This window comes from Miscanthus floridulus, chromosome 14 (genome assembly GCF_019320115.1).
Source record: "Miscanthus floridulus cultivar M001 chromosome 14, ASM1932011v1, whole genome shotgun sequence".
Taxonomy (NCBI): Eukaryota; Viridiplantae; Streptophyta; class Magnoliopsida; order Poales; family Poaceae; genus Miscanthus; species Miscanthus floridulus.
Window position 1 is genome coordinate 71,159,091 of NC_089593.1, and position 14,962 is coordinate 71,174,052.

Consider the following 14,962-nt stretch of genomic DNA (forward strand, 5'->3'; position numbering starts at 1 on the left):
AAACCTGGGGTCCCTAACAGGACCGCTTCCCCACAAGCTCGGCACAGTAGGCAGCACAACAAGAGCACACGTCTAGGGCCAGCCCGAGCAATAACCAACACCCTTAGCCAGAGGGCTTGACTCGACTCCGACCAAGCTCTTCGACTAAGAACTCGGTACATCTGCTCGCACCTCTACGCCGATCGAATCAATTGGTGCCGACTGGGAACAACTGACTAGGGATGCCCAGTCAGGAAGGGCCCAGAAGGCAGGCAGAGCAGGTAAGGAGAACATGAGCCTCATCCAACTCCGAGGGCAAGGCCTACGTCTCACCCGATTCAAAAGGGACAGAAGTCAACCGCAATACTAAGGTCCGTACCCAACCACGCCCTCTGCCCATACTAGGCGGTGCTATTTTGTCGTATCAGGCATACGCTATGCGGTACCGACTTACAACAGTATTGCGGGCACCGCCATCTACCGTACCCAGCATAAACTACATAGGCTGTCAGAAACAACAGGGCCTAAATAGTAAGGTGGGCGATTGCGGCGCAAACAATATGGTGCGCAATGGCCATACCATACCCGATGGCGTGGGCGACAAGACTAGGCAACATCCATACACGCTCACTCTCTCTCTCTTGTAAAGCCATTCCCTTCGACTATAAAAGGGGATGTGCTCTCTCCTTAAAAGAGAAGAAGACACAATCCACAAACTCACACAACTAACACTTTACGTACCCTCAGGTTCTAGTCGGTTCTCTCCACTAGCACTTGAGTCTGACTAGGTCTCTTATGCCCCCTGCTCATTCCTCGTCTGTTTGTAACCCCACAGCAAACTTTGAGCACCTAGGCTCAGGAATAAAGTCACCGACCGACTCAAACTGGACATAGGGCATGTTGCCTAAACCAGTATAAATCCTATGTCATTGAGTGCTAGGCCACATCCAATCACAACGCACTGATAAAACTACAAATATTTACATGTCGGCCACATTTAGCACCGATAGTTGGCGCCGTCCAGTGGGGAACACGCCGTGTGTTCACAACTTTTTGGTCATCGGATGGCCCATCTTTCTGCCGCTTCTGGTGCAGCGGGCTCAAACGATACGGTTCGTTTTGGCTCACTAGAGTTTCCCACATTCCCATCCACCTGGACGTGGGCTCCTCCCATCTTTGCCCCATTCTAGACTTTCCATTTTGGGAGTCTAGACTTCATCGCTGACCAACTCGGCAGTACTCTGCCTCCACAATGAAGCTCTCCTCCCAGGCACCCGCGGAAGGAGAGGCGCTCTACATGGGCCCCGGGGCACTCGACAACTCCTAATGTCGAGACACTCGCTGCTCCACCTTGAGTCCATGCTGGGCTCAAACCCCACTGGTGAGTAATGTACATTTTGTTCTACATTCACCGTTTAGTACTTTCAACCAGTTTCCCAGAGGGATCCCGCTGTCCCCGCCGCAATCACCACACGACTGGTTCCCCTATGACCTCGCATCTCCCGTGGATGCATACGCACAGGGGCTCTGGAAAACTATGACATCATACCCTCTCTCATCCGAGTTCATGGGGATGGTGGGGTATGCCCCCACCTCCAATCCACTGACCTCATTGATGAGAAGATCGAGAGCAATGGTTCTAGTGTTGGCGACAGTCCCGGCACCTAGCCATCCTCTGTCTTGGGAGTGCGCCATGGCAGGTGGTCCGGGGAAGCCATCAGAGGTGGTAGAACCCCAACAGGCACACACACACCCCCTAGATGCTCATGTGCAAGCCTTGGCGCTTGCTGCTCGAACATGGCGACGGGTTACAACAGTAGCGGCCACATCGGCAGCCACCCACGTCAGCACCACTGGCGCAGCACGCTGGTCCGTATGCTCACAACCCGGTGAGCGGCGCTCGGGCACAAGCTTGCCAGGTCCATCACGACGTCCTGGTTGGGGAGGATGATCCCCCTCAGTTCGCTCGAGATGGCCAGAACATCACCGCAGCGGCGATGCTTTCACGTAGCCTCCCCGAGCCTGCAGACCCACAGGAGCAGGCAATCCACTGGAACCTCCGGGCACTGGTGGAGAGTGGAGACTGTCGCCGTCCAACAGGCGGAATGCTCTACTTCGCGTCGTCGGCACGTGGCCTCTTGCCTAGTCGAGGGGCACTCGCCGTGCCAGACAGATCACTACATCCACTCGCCACGGCAGTCACCTTAGGAAGGGCAGTGCGCTGCGGCTCTGCCACAGCGTGACCTAACACCTGCTTCGCCCCGATCGCCTATGCACGAGCGGCTCAGGCCGAACCATGATGTTCGCAGCGTCATTGACAACAGGCGCCACGCTCGACACGACACTGATGACCACCACATTGCGATAAGGGTGGCCGACGTGGGCTCCATCCGGCCCACCAAGGACTATGGGGAGGCGCACTCTAGACACGACGGCCGACTGGCCGACCGAAGCCCTAGCTCCGACGGTCCAGGGCCATGGGCCTTTGGTCGTCGCATCTAGAAAGCACCAGTTCCCACAACTGCTTCTAACCACCCACCAACATTGCCAAGTACACTGGGGAGACAAACCTCGGTGTATGGCTCGAAGACTTCCGGCTCGCCTGTCGAGCCAGAGGAGTGGATAACGACTACTTCATTATCCAGTACCACCCCATCTGCCTAGGGGAGCATGTTCGGGCATGGCTCGAATTTCTCCCGCCCAATAACATCCACGACTAGGCGGAACCTCAAGAAGGTCTTCATAGGTAACTTCCAGGGGATGTACGTCTGTCCTGAGAATTCCTGGGATCTTAAGAGCTGCAAGTAGGAGCCTAGCGAGTCCCTAAGGGACTACATCCACAGGTTTTCAAAGCAATGCAACTCCCTTCCTGATGTCGTCGACGTAGACGTCGTCAGTGTGTTCCTTTCTGGAACAACCTGCTAGTCTTTGGTCCACAAGCTCGGCTGCGTAAAACCCCATACCACCCGCGGCCTGCTCGACATCGCTACAAACCACGCCTCTAGTGAGGAGGTGGTCGGGGCAGTGTTCAGCGGTGGCTAGGACAACAGCAAGGCCAAGCACGAGGACTAGGACGAGGGCCCTACCACATGGCGGGGCAAGAAGAACAAGAAGGACCGGCGCTGGGCGGCCGACTCGACCTTGATCGCCACAGCGGACCGCTCAGGCAAACAGCCCTAGCAGGGCCGGACCGACCACTTCGACAAGCTAATGGAGAGCCCACGCACCAATCATGCCTATCCAGTCAAACACCTCTACAAAGAGTGTGAGCTCCTCAAGTGCTTCCTACAGAATGCCTCCAAGCCCAAGGACAGGAAGGGCAAGGAGGACACAGCCAAGAAGAGAGACATGATGGACAAGGATGGTGATGACTTCCCCAATCTCGAGGAATGCATCATGATCTTCGGAGGGACCGGACGCCTGACTACTCGAGGCGCTAGCACAAGGTGCGATATAGAGAGGTATGTGCCGCCGAGTTGGCCATCCTGTCACACCTAATTTTAAGGATGAAATGGGATGCATAAATCTTATGTGTGCCTAGAGATCCGTCACACACATAAGTCTGACAAATTATAAATAGTATTATCACAAGTGTTTATTACATCACGAACCATAGTATAACATAGTCTTTACATTAACATAGCTGAAAAATAAAATGATAACTCTCTCAGCGGAAGCTCCATGACACAGGGACGTCAACTGGTTGACCCCAAGCCTAGTAATCTTCTGGAAACTCCTCATAACCCCTTTGATCTGTTACCTATCCGGGATTTTTATCCAAATAATAGAAATAAACAAGCGTAAGTACTTGTCGTACTTAACAAGATAACATGGGGTCATGTGGCTCAAAAGTAGACACGGGTTTACTACGGTTAGCACTTTTAATAGATCAAAGTTTTATCATTAACTAACATTCAGTTATGCTTAAGCTCCTTGTAAACCACATAATAATATCACGAGTCACATTTTAATTCATCAATAATCCTCTTCCTCAACATTGTCATCTATTCTATGAGTTTTCCTAGCCACTCGTGAGCATGAGCACTGGCTGTTATAATAGTTTTTACACTCTGCAGAGGTTGTACAACTTTACCCGTGAGTCAGTGATCCCCATTTGCTCGGGGCCCGTCAACCCCCTAACACTTCCAAGGTGAGTAGGCAGGGTACACTATGAAGCCTTTCAAAGGTCCATCTAACAAATTAGGGCCGCTAGGTTTCCTTAGGCAAGCAGATATAGGGCTCCCCTTCCGAAAGGCACAATAACGCGCAGCCTATACTCTAACGGACAAAGGCCACACTATACCCGAGTCGGCAAGCCCCTCTTGTGCCATAAAGGTAACCTCTAACAAGCTAGAAAAGGATCCTTCTACTGAACCAAAGCTAGAGTCATGTAGCCCTCACTGGTGGTACTGTAAGTCCCTAGCTTTTACTGACAGATAAGTCCTTATGGAGGGCCAAGAGCTTCTCCGTACAAATACCAAGAGCTCCCTCGCCCTAAGTCCAAGTTGCTAAAAAGCAAGTTTTATTCGAATGTTGCATAGAAACATTAATCATCATTCGGATATCATACTTGTTTCAAGCACTAGAAAACTACCCATATGCATTTAGTCCCATGGTGACAAGGAATCAAGATAACAAATACTAGGGAATCCTTAGGGTAGTCAAATTAGACAAATGCATCATGTAAATAATGTTTATATAATGAATAGGACAACAAGGTGAATCCCATGCTATACTTGCCTTGATCAAAGTGCTCCTGCTGGTCCTGCTCGTCAAAGAACTGGCCTTGCTCAACGTTGTACTGCTCATCGTCTATACTCGATCACCAACATCAACATACAAGCATCCATACAATCATGCACGAAGCAAACATGAACATTAATTAGAACAGTACACCAAATAGTAAATAAATAAGATGAAAATGTTTTAGAATAATCTATGTCTCGCTACGAACACACATACGCTAAATTCACGAAAATCGGATCTGAAACGCAGAAGTTATGAAATAAACAAGTGCTCCTACAGGGGCTTAATAGATTAGATCTAACCACGAATTTTAAAGATTGAAAACATAGTTAACAGTAGCATTAACACATATATTGCTTAATTACAAACCCAACGCAATTTGAATGGATCAAATCGGAGCTAAAACGAAGTTTTTATGAGCAAAAGAAATCAGTGGCATTATTGTAATTAATGAAATCCTATTTTAATTCTGTTAAAAATCAAAACCGAAAAAAATTACGCTTTAACAGAAAGGAAAACGGATTTCGAGAATACGCTTTAGGATGGCGGGTTCCATAACAGGAAAAGGGAGAGTTTCTTTTGCATATTGCACCGGCCGAAGGGGTTTCGAGTGCTGTCAGCCGTTGGATCAAAAACCGACGGCACAGATTAGAAGATGGAGGAGGTGAGAGAGAGAGAGAACCTGCGGCACAGTAAAAACCGGCGGCTCGGCCATTGCCGGTCGTTGGAGCTTGTCGGCGAGGGAAGGAAGCGGCCCTAGGGGCCATTATCCGATCAACCGATAAGTGTAGGAGAGAGAGGAGACCAGTGCGGACTCACCGAGGGCGAAAAGGAAGTCGGAGGGGGAGCGGAGGCGGCTGGCGACGGCGGTTGGTGGCCGGCGAGGCTCTGCACAGGTACGGCGTCGATTAGAGAGCGAGATAGAGGGAGAGAAGAGGGGAAAACAGGCACTGCGGCTCCGCAAGGACACAACCAAGCTCAGCACGGCGCTTACTGAAGCGGAGATGGACCGGCGCGGCGAGCTCCAAGACGGCGACGGCGTAAGGCGGGCTGCAGCTGCTCTGCTTGGCTCGGAGCTGGGCTAGGGTACCAATTAGATGGAAAAAGAGACGGGGAAGAGGGCGGCGCTACTTATAGGGGCAGTAGGGGGCCGGATAACATCAAATCCCGTGAAACCCGGGATGGATTGAGCCTAAGCGGGCGATTAGGAAAGGAAGTTGGAGTCGGATATGGGGGAGAAGAAAGCTCTGACCGGTGGGGTCATCCGGTCAGTGACACTAGGTGTGGGGCCGCATGCTAGAGAGAAGAGGGGAGAGAAGCCGGGCGCGCGCGCGCTGCCCGGGCCGAGCAGCCTACTGCGGGAGAAGAGAGAGTGGGGAGCTGGGCCCCGAAGCTGCCGGCCCAGAGAGGGAAGGGAGAGAGGAGGGGGCGAGCGGGCCGAGCAGAGGGATGCGGCCTGCGGCCCATGCGGCATAGGAGAGGTGGAGGGGAGGAGAAGGCCGAGGCAGGCCGGGCTGACTGGGCAAGAAAGAGGGGGAGTGAGGGAGAAGGGATGGCAAAGCTTTTTATTTACCCTTTTCAATTTTCTAGCCTCATTTTTCAAATATCTTTCAAAAGGGGTTTGAATGGATTTGAATTTTGAGCAAAACAGACAATACAAAACCCAATATGCAGCAGCATGAGAACATTACCATGTATCTACACCTTATATTGGATTTTAATTTCATAAAATCTTTCTTTACTACATTGCATGCACAAACAATTGTATAATAAATCCATTTATTCCTATTTAAATCCATGCAAATTTTTGGGTGTTACACATCCCCTCTTTCCTTCGCTGGTCGGACTCCCCGATCACATTTGATCAGGGAGACCATCCTCCTTGTGTCATCCGACCGGGCCGTTACCCCCTCGTCGTCAATCCCATCGTCCGCAAAAAGCGCCTCACTAAGGTGCTGATGGACGGAGGCAGTGGCCTCAACATCCTATATGTAGCCACCCTCGACGCCATACGTGTCCCCAGGGTGGAGCTCCGCGCCATAAGTTCTCCCTTCCACGGCGTAATCCCGGGGACACAGGCATACCCACTCGGGCAGATCGACCTGCCCGTTACATTTGGCGATCGCGCCAATTTTCGCACGGAGCTCTTAACCTTCGAGGTGGTGGACTTTCCGGGGTCCTACCACGCCATCTTGGGACGACCATGCTACGCCAAGTTCATGGCCATTCCCAACTACATCTACCTCAAGTTGAAGATGCCGAGACCAAACGACATCATCACCATGGGTAGCACCTTCTCGCACGCCTACACGTGCGACCGCGAGCACTACGAGCTCGCCACTGGCATCGCTAACTCCACCGAGCTTCCAAAACTCAGGGACGCAGCGACCCCAGCGATTCCTAGTGAATCGGCCTCCACGAGTGCCTTTCGTCCCACTGAGGAGACCAAGGCAGTGGAGATCGACCCCGCCGATCCAGCCAAGACAGTGCGAGTCGGGACCAAGCTCCCGGCCAAATAGGAAAGCGAGCTCGTCGACTTGCTGCGCGCCAATCGGGACGTCTTCGCATGGCAGCCTTCTAACATGCCAGGCATACCGAGGGAGGTCACCAAGCATGCACACTACGCATCATCCCTGGCTCAAAGCCCATCAAGCAGCGCCTACGCCGCTTTGACGACGAGAGGCGCAGGGCCATAGGCGAGGAAATCACCAAACTCTAAAGGGCCAGCTTCGTCAGAGAGGTATACCACTCCGACTAGCTCGCCAACCCTGTTCTTGTTAAAAAGAAAAATGGAAAATGGAGAATGTATGTTGACTACACTGGCCTCAACAAAGCATGTCCAAAGGATCACTTTCCTTTACCACGCATAAATCAGATAGTCGACTCCACCTCAGGATGCGAAATCCTCTCCTTTCTGGATGCCTATTTAGGCTATCACCAGATCGCGGTGAAAGAGACCGATCAGGTCACCACCTCTTTCATCACCTAGTATGGCTCGTACTGTTACGTGTCCATGCCATTCGGCCTGAAGAATGCGGGTGCCCCCTATCAACGGTGCATGCAGCGATGCTTCGCTGATCAAATCGACCCGCCCGACCAGCCCGACCAAGTCAAGCGGCCAAAACCCACTATTGCTGTCTACGTAGATGACATAGTGGTAAAAACAGCTCAAGTAAGTGACCTGATCACAAACTTAGCCACGACATTTGCGAACCTCCGAAGGTTCAGCGTAAAATTGAATCCCGAAAAATATGTTTTTGGGGTTCTGAAGGGAAAGCTGCTCGGATATATCATGTCCGAATGTGGCATCGAGGCCAACCCTAAAAAAATTTTGGCCATCGCCAACATAGGCCCTATATGCAACGTCAAGGGTGCATAAAGGCACACTGGGTGCTTGGCCGCCCTAAGTCGGTTCATTTCCCGATTGGGCGAGCGGGGGATGCCCCTCTACAAACTCCTCAAGAAGACAGACGCCTTCGTCTAGATTGAAGAGGCACAACGAGCTTTGGAAAACCTTAAAGCGTCACTCACATTGGCCCTAATCCTCGTCGCTCCCTTTCATGGTGAACCTCTCCTCCTTTACGTTGCGGCAAGCAACCACGTGGTTAGCGCCGCCCTCGTTGTTGAAAGAGAGGAGTCGGGGCACGCCCTGAAGGTCCAGCGACCAGTGTACTTCGTCAGTGAAGTACTCGCTGACGCCAAAATCCGCTACCCTCAGGTATAGAAACTTCTATATGCCATTCTTATGGTAACCTGAAAGCTCCTCCACTACTTCACCAACCACGAGGTCATCATCGTCACCTCATACCCGCTCAGAGAGATCATCCAAAACTACGACACCGTGGGGCGAATCTCCAAGTGGGCACTAGAGCTCATGGGCCACGATCTCAGGTATGTCCCCCGTACTGCGATTAAATCTCAAGCCCTTGCCGACTTTGTCACTGAATGGACAGAAGTCCAATCTCTGACTTCGGACATCACCCACGAGTACTCGACGATGTACTTCGACGGGTCGGTCATGGCGCTCGGCTTGGGGGCTAGAATAGTCCTTATCTCTCCAGAGGGGAGCAGACTTTGATATGCAATCCGCCTCCATTTCTTAGCCTCAAACAATGTCATAGAATACGAGGCCCACATCAATGGCCTCCACATCACCATCGAGCTTGGCGCCACGTGGCTCAATGTTCGTGGTGACTCGGAACTGGTGGTCGACCAAGTCATGAAGGAGTCCTCCTGCAAGAGCCCTCTCATGGCAGCTTATTGTCAGGAGGTGCATAAGCTCAAGGACAAATTCTGAGGGATCGAGCTGCACCATGTCTCGTGAAAGCACAATGATGTCATCGACTTCCTCGCCAAGCTAGTAGCCCACTGGGATCCGCCTCCTGACAAAGTCTTCGTCGATGACCTCCATAGGTCATCTATCCACGTCAAAGAGGATCTGACTCCGATGTGGCCCGATCCCAACCGGACAGTCAGGGACTCCGACCAAGGGCTTGGGGGCTCCGACCAGGCAGTCGGTGACTCTAGCCATAATGCCACATCAAACGCCCCACTCGGCGACGCCGCCGTGATGGCGCTTGATCTAGCCAACTAGAGAACACCACTGCTCACCTACATCCTCAAAGAGGTCCTCCCCATAGAGAGGACTGAAGCTCGATGGATCGCTCAATGCGCCAAGATGTTCCTTGCCCTTGGTGACGAGCTCTACAAACGAAGTCCATCTAGAATACTCATGAAGTGTATCCCGATTAACTAGGGGAAACAACTTCTCCTTAAAATCCACGCCGGGATCTGTGGACACCACGCGGCCCCGAGGTTGCTGGTCGGTAAAGCCTTTCGTGAGGGTTTCTACTGTCCCACCGCATTGCGAGACGCGGAGCAGGTTGTCCACAGATGTGAAGGATGTCAGTTCTACGCTCGGCAAACTCATTTGCTAGCGCAAGAGCTCCAGACCATCCCCATCACCTGGCCATTCGTGGTCCGTGGCCTCAACATGGTCGGGCCCCTCAAAAATGTCCTAGGTGGTTTCACTCATCTGCTTGTGGCGGTGGACAAGTTCACCAAATGGATCGAGGTGAAACCCATCACTAACATCTGCTCAGAAGAGGCGGTCAAATTCTTCCTCGACATCATCTACCAATTCGGAGTTCCTAACTGCATCATCACCGACCATGGAACAAACTTCACCAGCAAGAAGTTCCTAGACTTTTGTGATGGATACGACATCAGGACCGATTGAGCCTCAGTCGGACACCCCCGTACTAATGGTCAGGTTGAGCGGGACAATGGCATGGTCCTCCAAGGACTCAAGCCCCGTGTCTTTGACCGACTCAAAAAGTATGCCGGGCGCTGGGTTGCCGAGGTCCCAGCGGTCCTCTGGAGCCTAAGGACCACTCTGAACCGTTCCACAGGGTTCACCCCTTTCTTCCTGGCATACGGAGCCGAAATTGTGTTGCCATCCGACCTCAACCATGGCGCCCCGAGAGTGAAGGCTTTTGACCAAGAACGAGCCATGGGGGCTCAGTAGGATGCAGTCGACTTACTCGAGGAGGCTCATGAGACAGCCATGATTCGCTTCGCTCGCTACCAACAAACTCTCCATAGATATCACGAAAGGAAGATCCGAGAAAGAACCCTTGAAGTCAGCGACCTCGTACTCCAGAGGACTCAGTCAAATAAAGACAAACACAAGCTCTCTCCACCTTGGGAAGGTCCATATGCGGTGGCCAAAGTGATCCGACCGGGTGCCTATCGACTGAAGGACAGTGATGGCAACATCTTCACCAACACATGGAACATCGAATAGTTACATCATTTTTTCCTTAAACTTGGTCTTTACCGCTCCATTGTATTCAATACTTGCTCCTAAGAGCACCCCAGCCCAAACACTCTTGGCCTGGGCCGCTCGGGGCTCCACAGGGATGCGATACCACCCTCTCTTTACTTTTGTATGAATACATCATTTTCGTACATCATTTTCGCCCAAACGAAAGGGTGCCCCGTTCCTTTCATTACCCTATGTAACTTGCGCTTTAGCCTCCCGACCGATCAAACCCCGCCATGACCTACGGTTACGAGCAGCTAAGCCTCGTGGGCCACGCCCGGGTTCTTAAGGTTGCAGCCTATGGTCGACTGGTAGGTGCAAAAGGAAAAGGACACAAAACAAAGTTACGCCAGGATAAAAACAAAGACTGGGCGAGACAAGTTTTCCCTCACAAGCAATTCTTGTCACAAAACGAAATTTAAAAACAAACACGAACATAAAATTGTTCACTTGGGGGCTCCCCCATGATTGTGTTATTACATGGATTAACAAAACTTTACTTCTACTATACACTATAATGGATCCACGGCTGGGTCAGCTATTGGTTCGGTCGACAAGGGCAAAGCAGATCGACTACGGTCGGGGCGATGGCGCTCGGTTCGGCTGCGATCAGGGCGACGTCCGGCTCGGTAGCAACATCCACCACCTGGGCAGGCTAGATGACGGTGTCTTGGCGCACCGTTCCGGCCACCCTTGACCGGTGAGCTTCCATCACCCACTGCAGGGTGACCTGCTCGGCAACCAACCAGTGCGGGTGACATCAAGCTCTCGCCCAGCACATGGATTTCTTCATCGCTCCAACCGTCGGCGTATCCCCTGCAGGCGGCCTCGAAGTCCAACTCTAGATAGTGAGTGGCAACTGACGTCAGCACCCCCGACATCCCAAACAGCATGCTATCGGCTTGAACTTCGTTCGGGATCTCTACCAGCAGGACTACGAGAGTGCTGGTGCTCGGCCCTGGTCCGAACACCTCGGAGACAACATGCTGCGTGATGTCACGGAGCTGCTCAAGCTCTCCCTCCACAGCATGCCACCCTTGTAGGGACTGGGCTAGTGCCTCTACTCTCTAGCTTGCCTCCATCCTGGCCGTCTCCAGATCCCGCTCCAGGGTATCAACCTTCCCACCTAATTCTGGGGACAGTCGATATTCAGGAAAAGGAATAGGAAAAATCTAGACATCAAACAAGGACAGAGAAAGAGTTCATACCGTAGTGGACGGCTTCAAGAATGGTGAGCCCTGCCTCCTGCTCGGTCACCCTCTTGTGCAGTCGGGCGATCGACTCCTCCGCTCCGAGCATCTGCTACCGGAGCGCCACGAGTTCCCGCTCGGCGTCCGACTGAGCCTTCTGTTCTGCGACGACCTCCCGCTCGACATTCGATCGAGCCTTCTGCTCCACCTCCAAAGTCTGTAGAGACTTCGAGAGCTTTGTCTCGGTCTCCGCCATATGGGACTTCACCGCGTCAAGCTGCTGCTCGGAAGAAGTCACCCGCTCGATTGCACGTAGCTCTACCTCTCGGGCGACCATCGCCTCTGCTCGCCGGTCCTGAGATTCACGGCAGGCGGACTCTAGCCGGCGCCTGAGCTCGTCGATCTACCGTAGCATCGCCGCCTCCTACTCCATCCAACTGTGTTCCTCATAGAGAAATCAGGACTTATGGATCGACCTCATCTCCAAGTCCTGCGACACAAAAAACAGGTGTACTAAGATAACTGTCTTACACCAAGGAATCAAAAAACTCAGGGACCATACCTCAGCAACCCACGGCAGGTCGACTGACACTAGCCTGATGGATGACTTGGACCCTCTCTAGGGCCTCCTTCAACTTCGCCTCAGTGGCGGCGAGGTCGGACTCCATCGTGAGCCTTCCCTCTCTGAGCAGGTGCCAGATCCTCACCTCCTCCTTGTCACGAAGGATGAACCAGGCTTTTCCCAGGTTCACTGGGGTGAGGCCACAATAGGTCTCGAGTCACCTCCGACCCACCGAAAGACCCATCCATCATAGCACCATGCGACAACTGGATCATTGCCCTCTCCATTGATGGCGGGGTGGCTGGCGGCACCACCCCTGGTATCTTCCTCGATGTCCGAGGAAAGGTCTACCACAGGGACATCACGACTCGCCGACGCCTCCTCCATCCGCCGTCCTGGTCGTGGCTCTAGAGACCTCTAGCTTCGACCGAACAGGCGAACCTTGTGCTCCACCAGGGGAGATGGGAAGTCTGGCTTCCCTCCTCTCCTCCACATCTAGCAAGGGGGGACCACTGCCATCAACTCTAACTCGGCTCCTGCCTTCGTCAGGGGGATCGCCGCCATTACGGTCGCCGCTACCTTCGCTGCTATCGCCACCTCTGCCGCTGCAACCGTAGTCCCGACCGCTCGGGAGGAGATAGTCCCCATTAAGGTGGACCATGCCACCGCCAGCCAGTCTCCTCCACCACTCATCGTGACTTGCCCTAGGAGAGGTCTCCACTCCTCGGTGACTGGAGCTAGAGAGATCTTGATGCCAGCCGATGCCCGGGGGCTACGAAAGAAGGCACGGGTGCAGGTTAGTCAAGACTCTCAAAAAACCCTACTAGGAGGACAAAAGGAAGCATGGTTACTTACCGGGAAAGCGGAAGAGCCATAAAACCCCGATCAGCTGACGATGAACTGACCGGACGAGGATCACTCAGGGGTCGCTGCCCGTCCCCCCTTCAGAGCAACCGGTCGTCATTTGGCTTGTGAATGGTCACCGTCGCTAGCTCACCGTGAGCCCACCAGGGCAGTCAGGGGAGCGTCACCCCCCTTGAGCGCCATGCGCGCGGTGACCCCAAGGGAACAGGTGCATGATCTTGCTCCCTCGACTGGCTAGCGCCATCCGCCACAGTCGGAGCAGGGGGCTAAGAAGCTGACGATGCCTCTGAATGGCGCGGCAACTGAGCCCTCTTTGCCTCTCGTTCGTGGGTGATGTTGTCACTTGTGGCGCGCTTCTTCGACTCGGGAGCGTTGCCACGCGCCTCCGAACTATGACCACTGACGACTGGCGCGATCGTAGTCTCATGATGCTCTGATGGGGATGCGATGGCGCCCCTGCCTCCCTTGTTCCACGAGGAACCTACGTCATCCCCCGACTCTGGGGATCCTCTGACTAGAGCTCCTCCTCCATGTTGCTCCGCCTCTCACCGGCACGGACCCGCCGGTTAATCTCCTTTTGCTTGGTGGCCCTCCTCCGAGCCTTCTCCCTCTTCTTCTCCTTCCTAGCCTCTGCGGCCTCCTTCTGGGCAACTTGCCAGGCCACTGTAACACCCCGGGTGTTTAAATACTAAAAACATGACATGTCATCATATGCATTGCAAAGCATTTGGTCATATTGCAAACTTTGATATGCATTCACTACAACAAGTTTACATTTATGTTATGAGTGTTGCCTTGTATGGTTTGAATTGAGTTCTAAGTTTGGTTTGAATTTGAATTTTCGGAAAACCCTGATTTCCAGTGATTTATTTTGACCCGAAAAACCTACTTCAAAATCGGAGCACATTTTGGGGTTGAGCCTTAAATCAAAGTTGTAGAGCTTGTCAAGTTATACAAAGTTTGTTTTTGGAGTTTTCAAAGTTGTTATGAAAAATTTGAAGTAATTTGAAAAGGCGTAATTCGTTAAATGTCCCCTATTTGAATTCAAAAGTTCATTTCAAAATGTAGACCGAATTAGGGGTTGGTTATAAAAGCAAAGTTGTAGAACTTTTGATTTTGAACAACTTTTATTTTTGGAGATTTTTGAGTTGTTATACAAATTTGGGAGTAATTTGGAAATTTGGACGAATGGCAATTCTGTAATTTAGGTGTACAGTGCTCGCCGCTGAAGCTACACCGCCGGCGACCTTCTTTCTGCTTCCAGGTGCACGTCGTGGCCGTCTTTGGCATCGCGCTGGCGCGGGAATGGCTCCTGCATGGCTTCTCTTTGCTTCCTGGCCGGCCTTTATAGCCAGAGCATCGCCGCCGTTCTTCTCTTCTCTTTCTCTGCTTTTCCCGTCGCCACCGTCCAACTCTGGCGAGTCCGTGTCATCGCCGTAGCGCCTTCCAATCCTCGGTAACGCTTGCCACAGCTCCACTGGTTCCTTCCGCGCTCAGCCGAACCATCCTTGACGCTTGCCTCCACCGGGAACTCGCTGTCCACGCCTTTCTTCTTCGCGGCCGGCAACCTCACCGCCGTGGGCGTGTCATCGTGGCCAGAGCCCTTCGGTGAGCCGTTGCCCTTGATCGGTGTACCTATGGCTTCGTCTCGATGCTGTGGTGCTTAATCCCTTGTTGCTTGGTCGTTTTTCCCACTGCAGTCGCCGTATCACCGTCACCGACGAGCTTCACTCCGCCGTGGCTGCTGTCAACATTGTCACGTGTCATCGTTGCTTCTCCGGTCTCGCTTTTTGCTTC

General features: G+C 52.7%; 1 protein-coding gene and 1 long non-coding RNA gene across 3 annotated transcripts; one reads left to right on the plus strand and one right to left on the minus strand.

The window, feature by feature from the left end:
• Window positions 1-3,596: 3,596 nt before the first annotated feature.
• LOC136504106 (uncharacterized) lies at window positions 3,597-5,902 on the minus strand. 2 transcript variants are annotated; one of them, XR_010770772.1, is made up of 4 exons: window positions 5,720-5,902; window positions 5,545-5,613; window positions 4,720-4,791; window positions 3,597-3,732 (listed from the first exon to the last, which is right to left on the minus strand). It is a non-coding gene; the product is annotated as an uncharacterized lncRNA (long non-coding RNA). The 2 variants fall into 2 exon arrangements; XR_010770771.1 differs by having other exon boundaries at window positions 3,652-3,739.
• Window positions 5,903-6,683: 781 nt separating this feature from the next.
• LOC136503705 (uncharacterized) lies at window positions 6,684-7,244 on the plus strand. Its single transcript, XM_066498699.1, has one exon. The coding sequence runs from the start codon at window positions 6,684-6,686 to the stop codon at window positions 7,242-7,244; it is 561 nt and encodes a 186-aa protein (XP_066354796.1).
• Window positions 7,245-14,962: the final 7,718 nt, after the last annotated feature.

Coding starts and splice junctions, on each gene's coding strand:
- LOC136503705 (XM_066498699.1), top strand. CDS start 6,684: ATGGACGGAGGCAGTGGCCTCAACATCCTATATGTAGCCACCCTCGAC.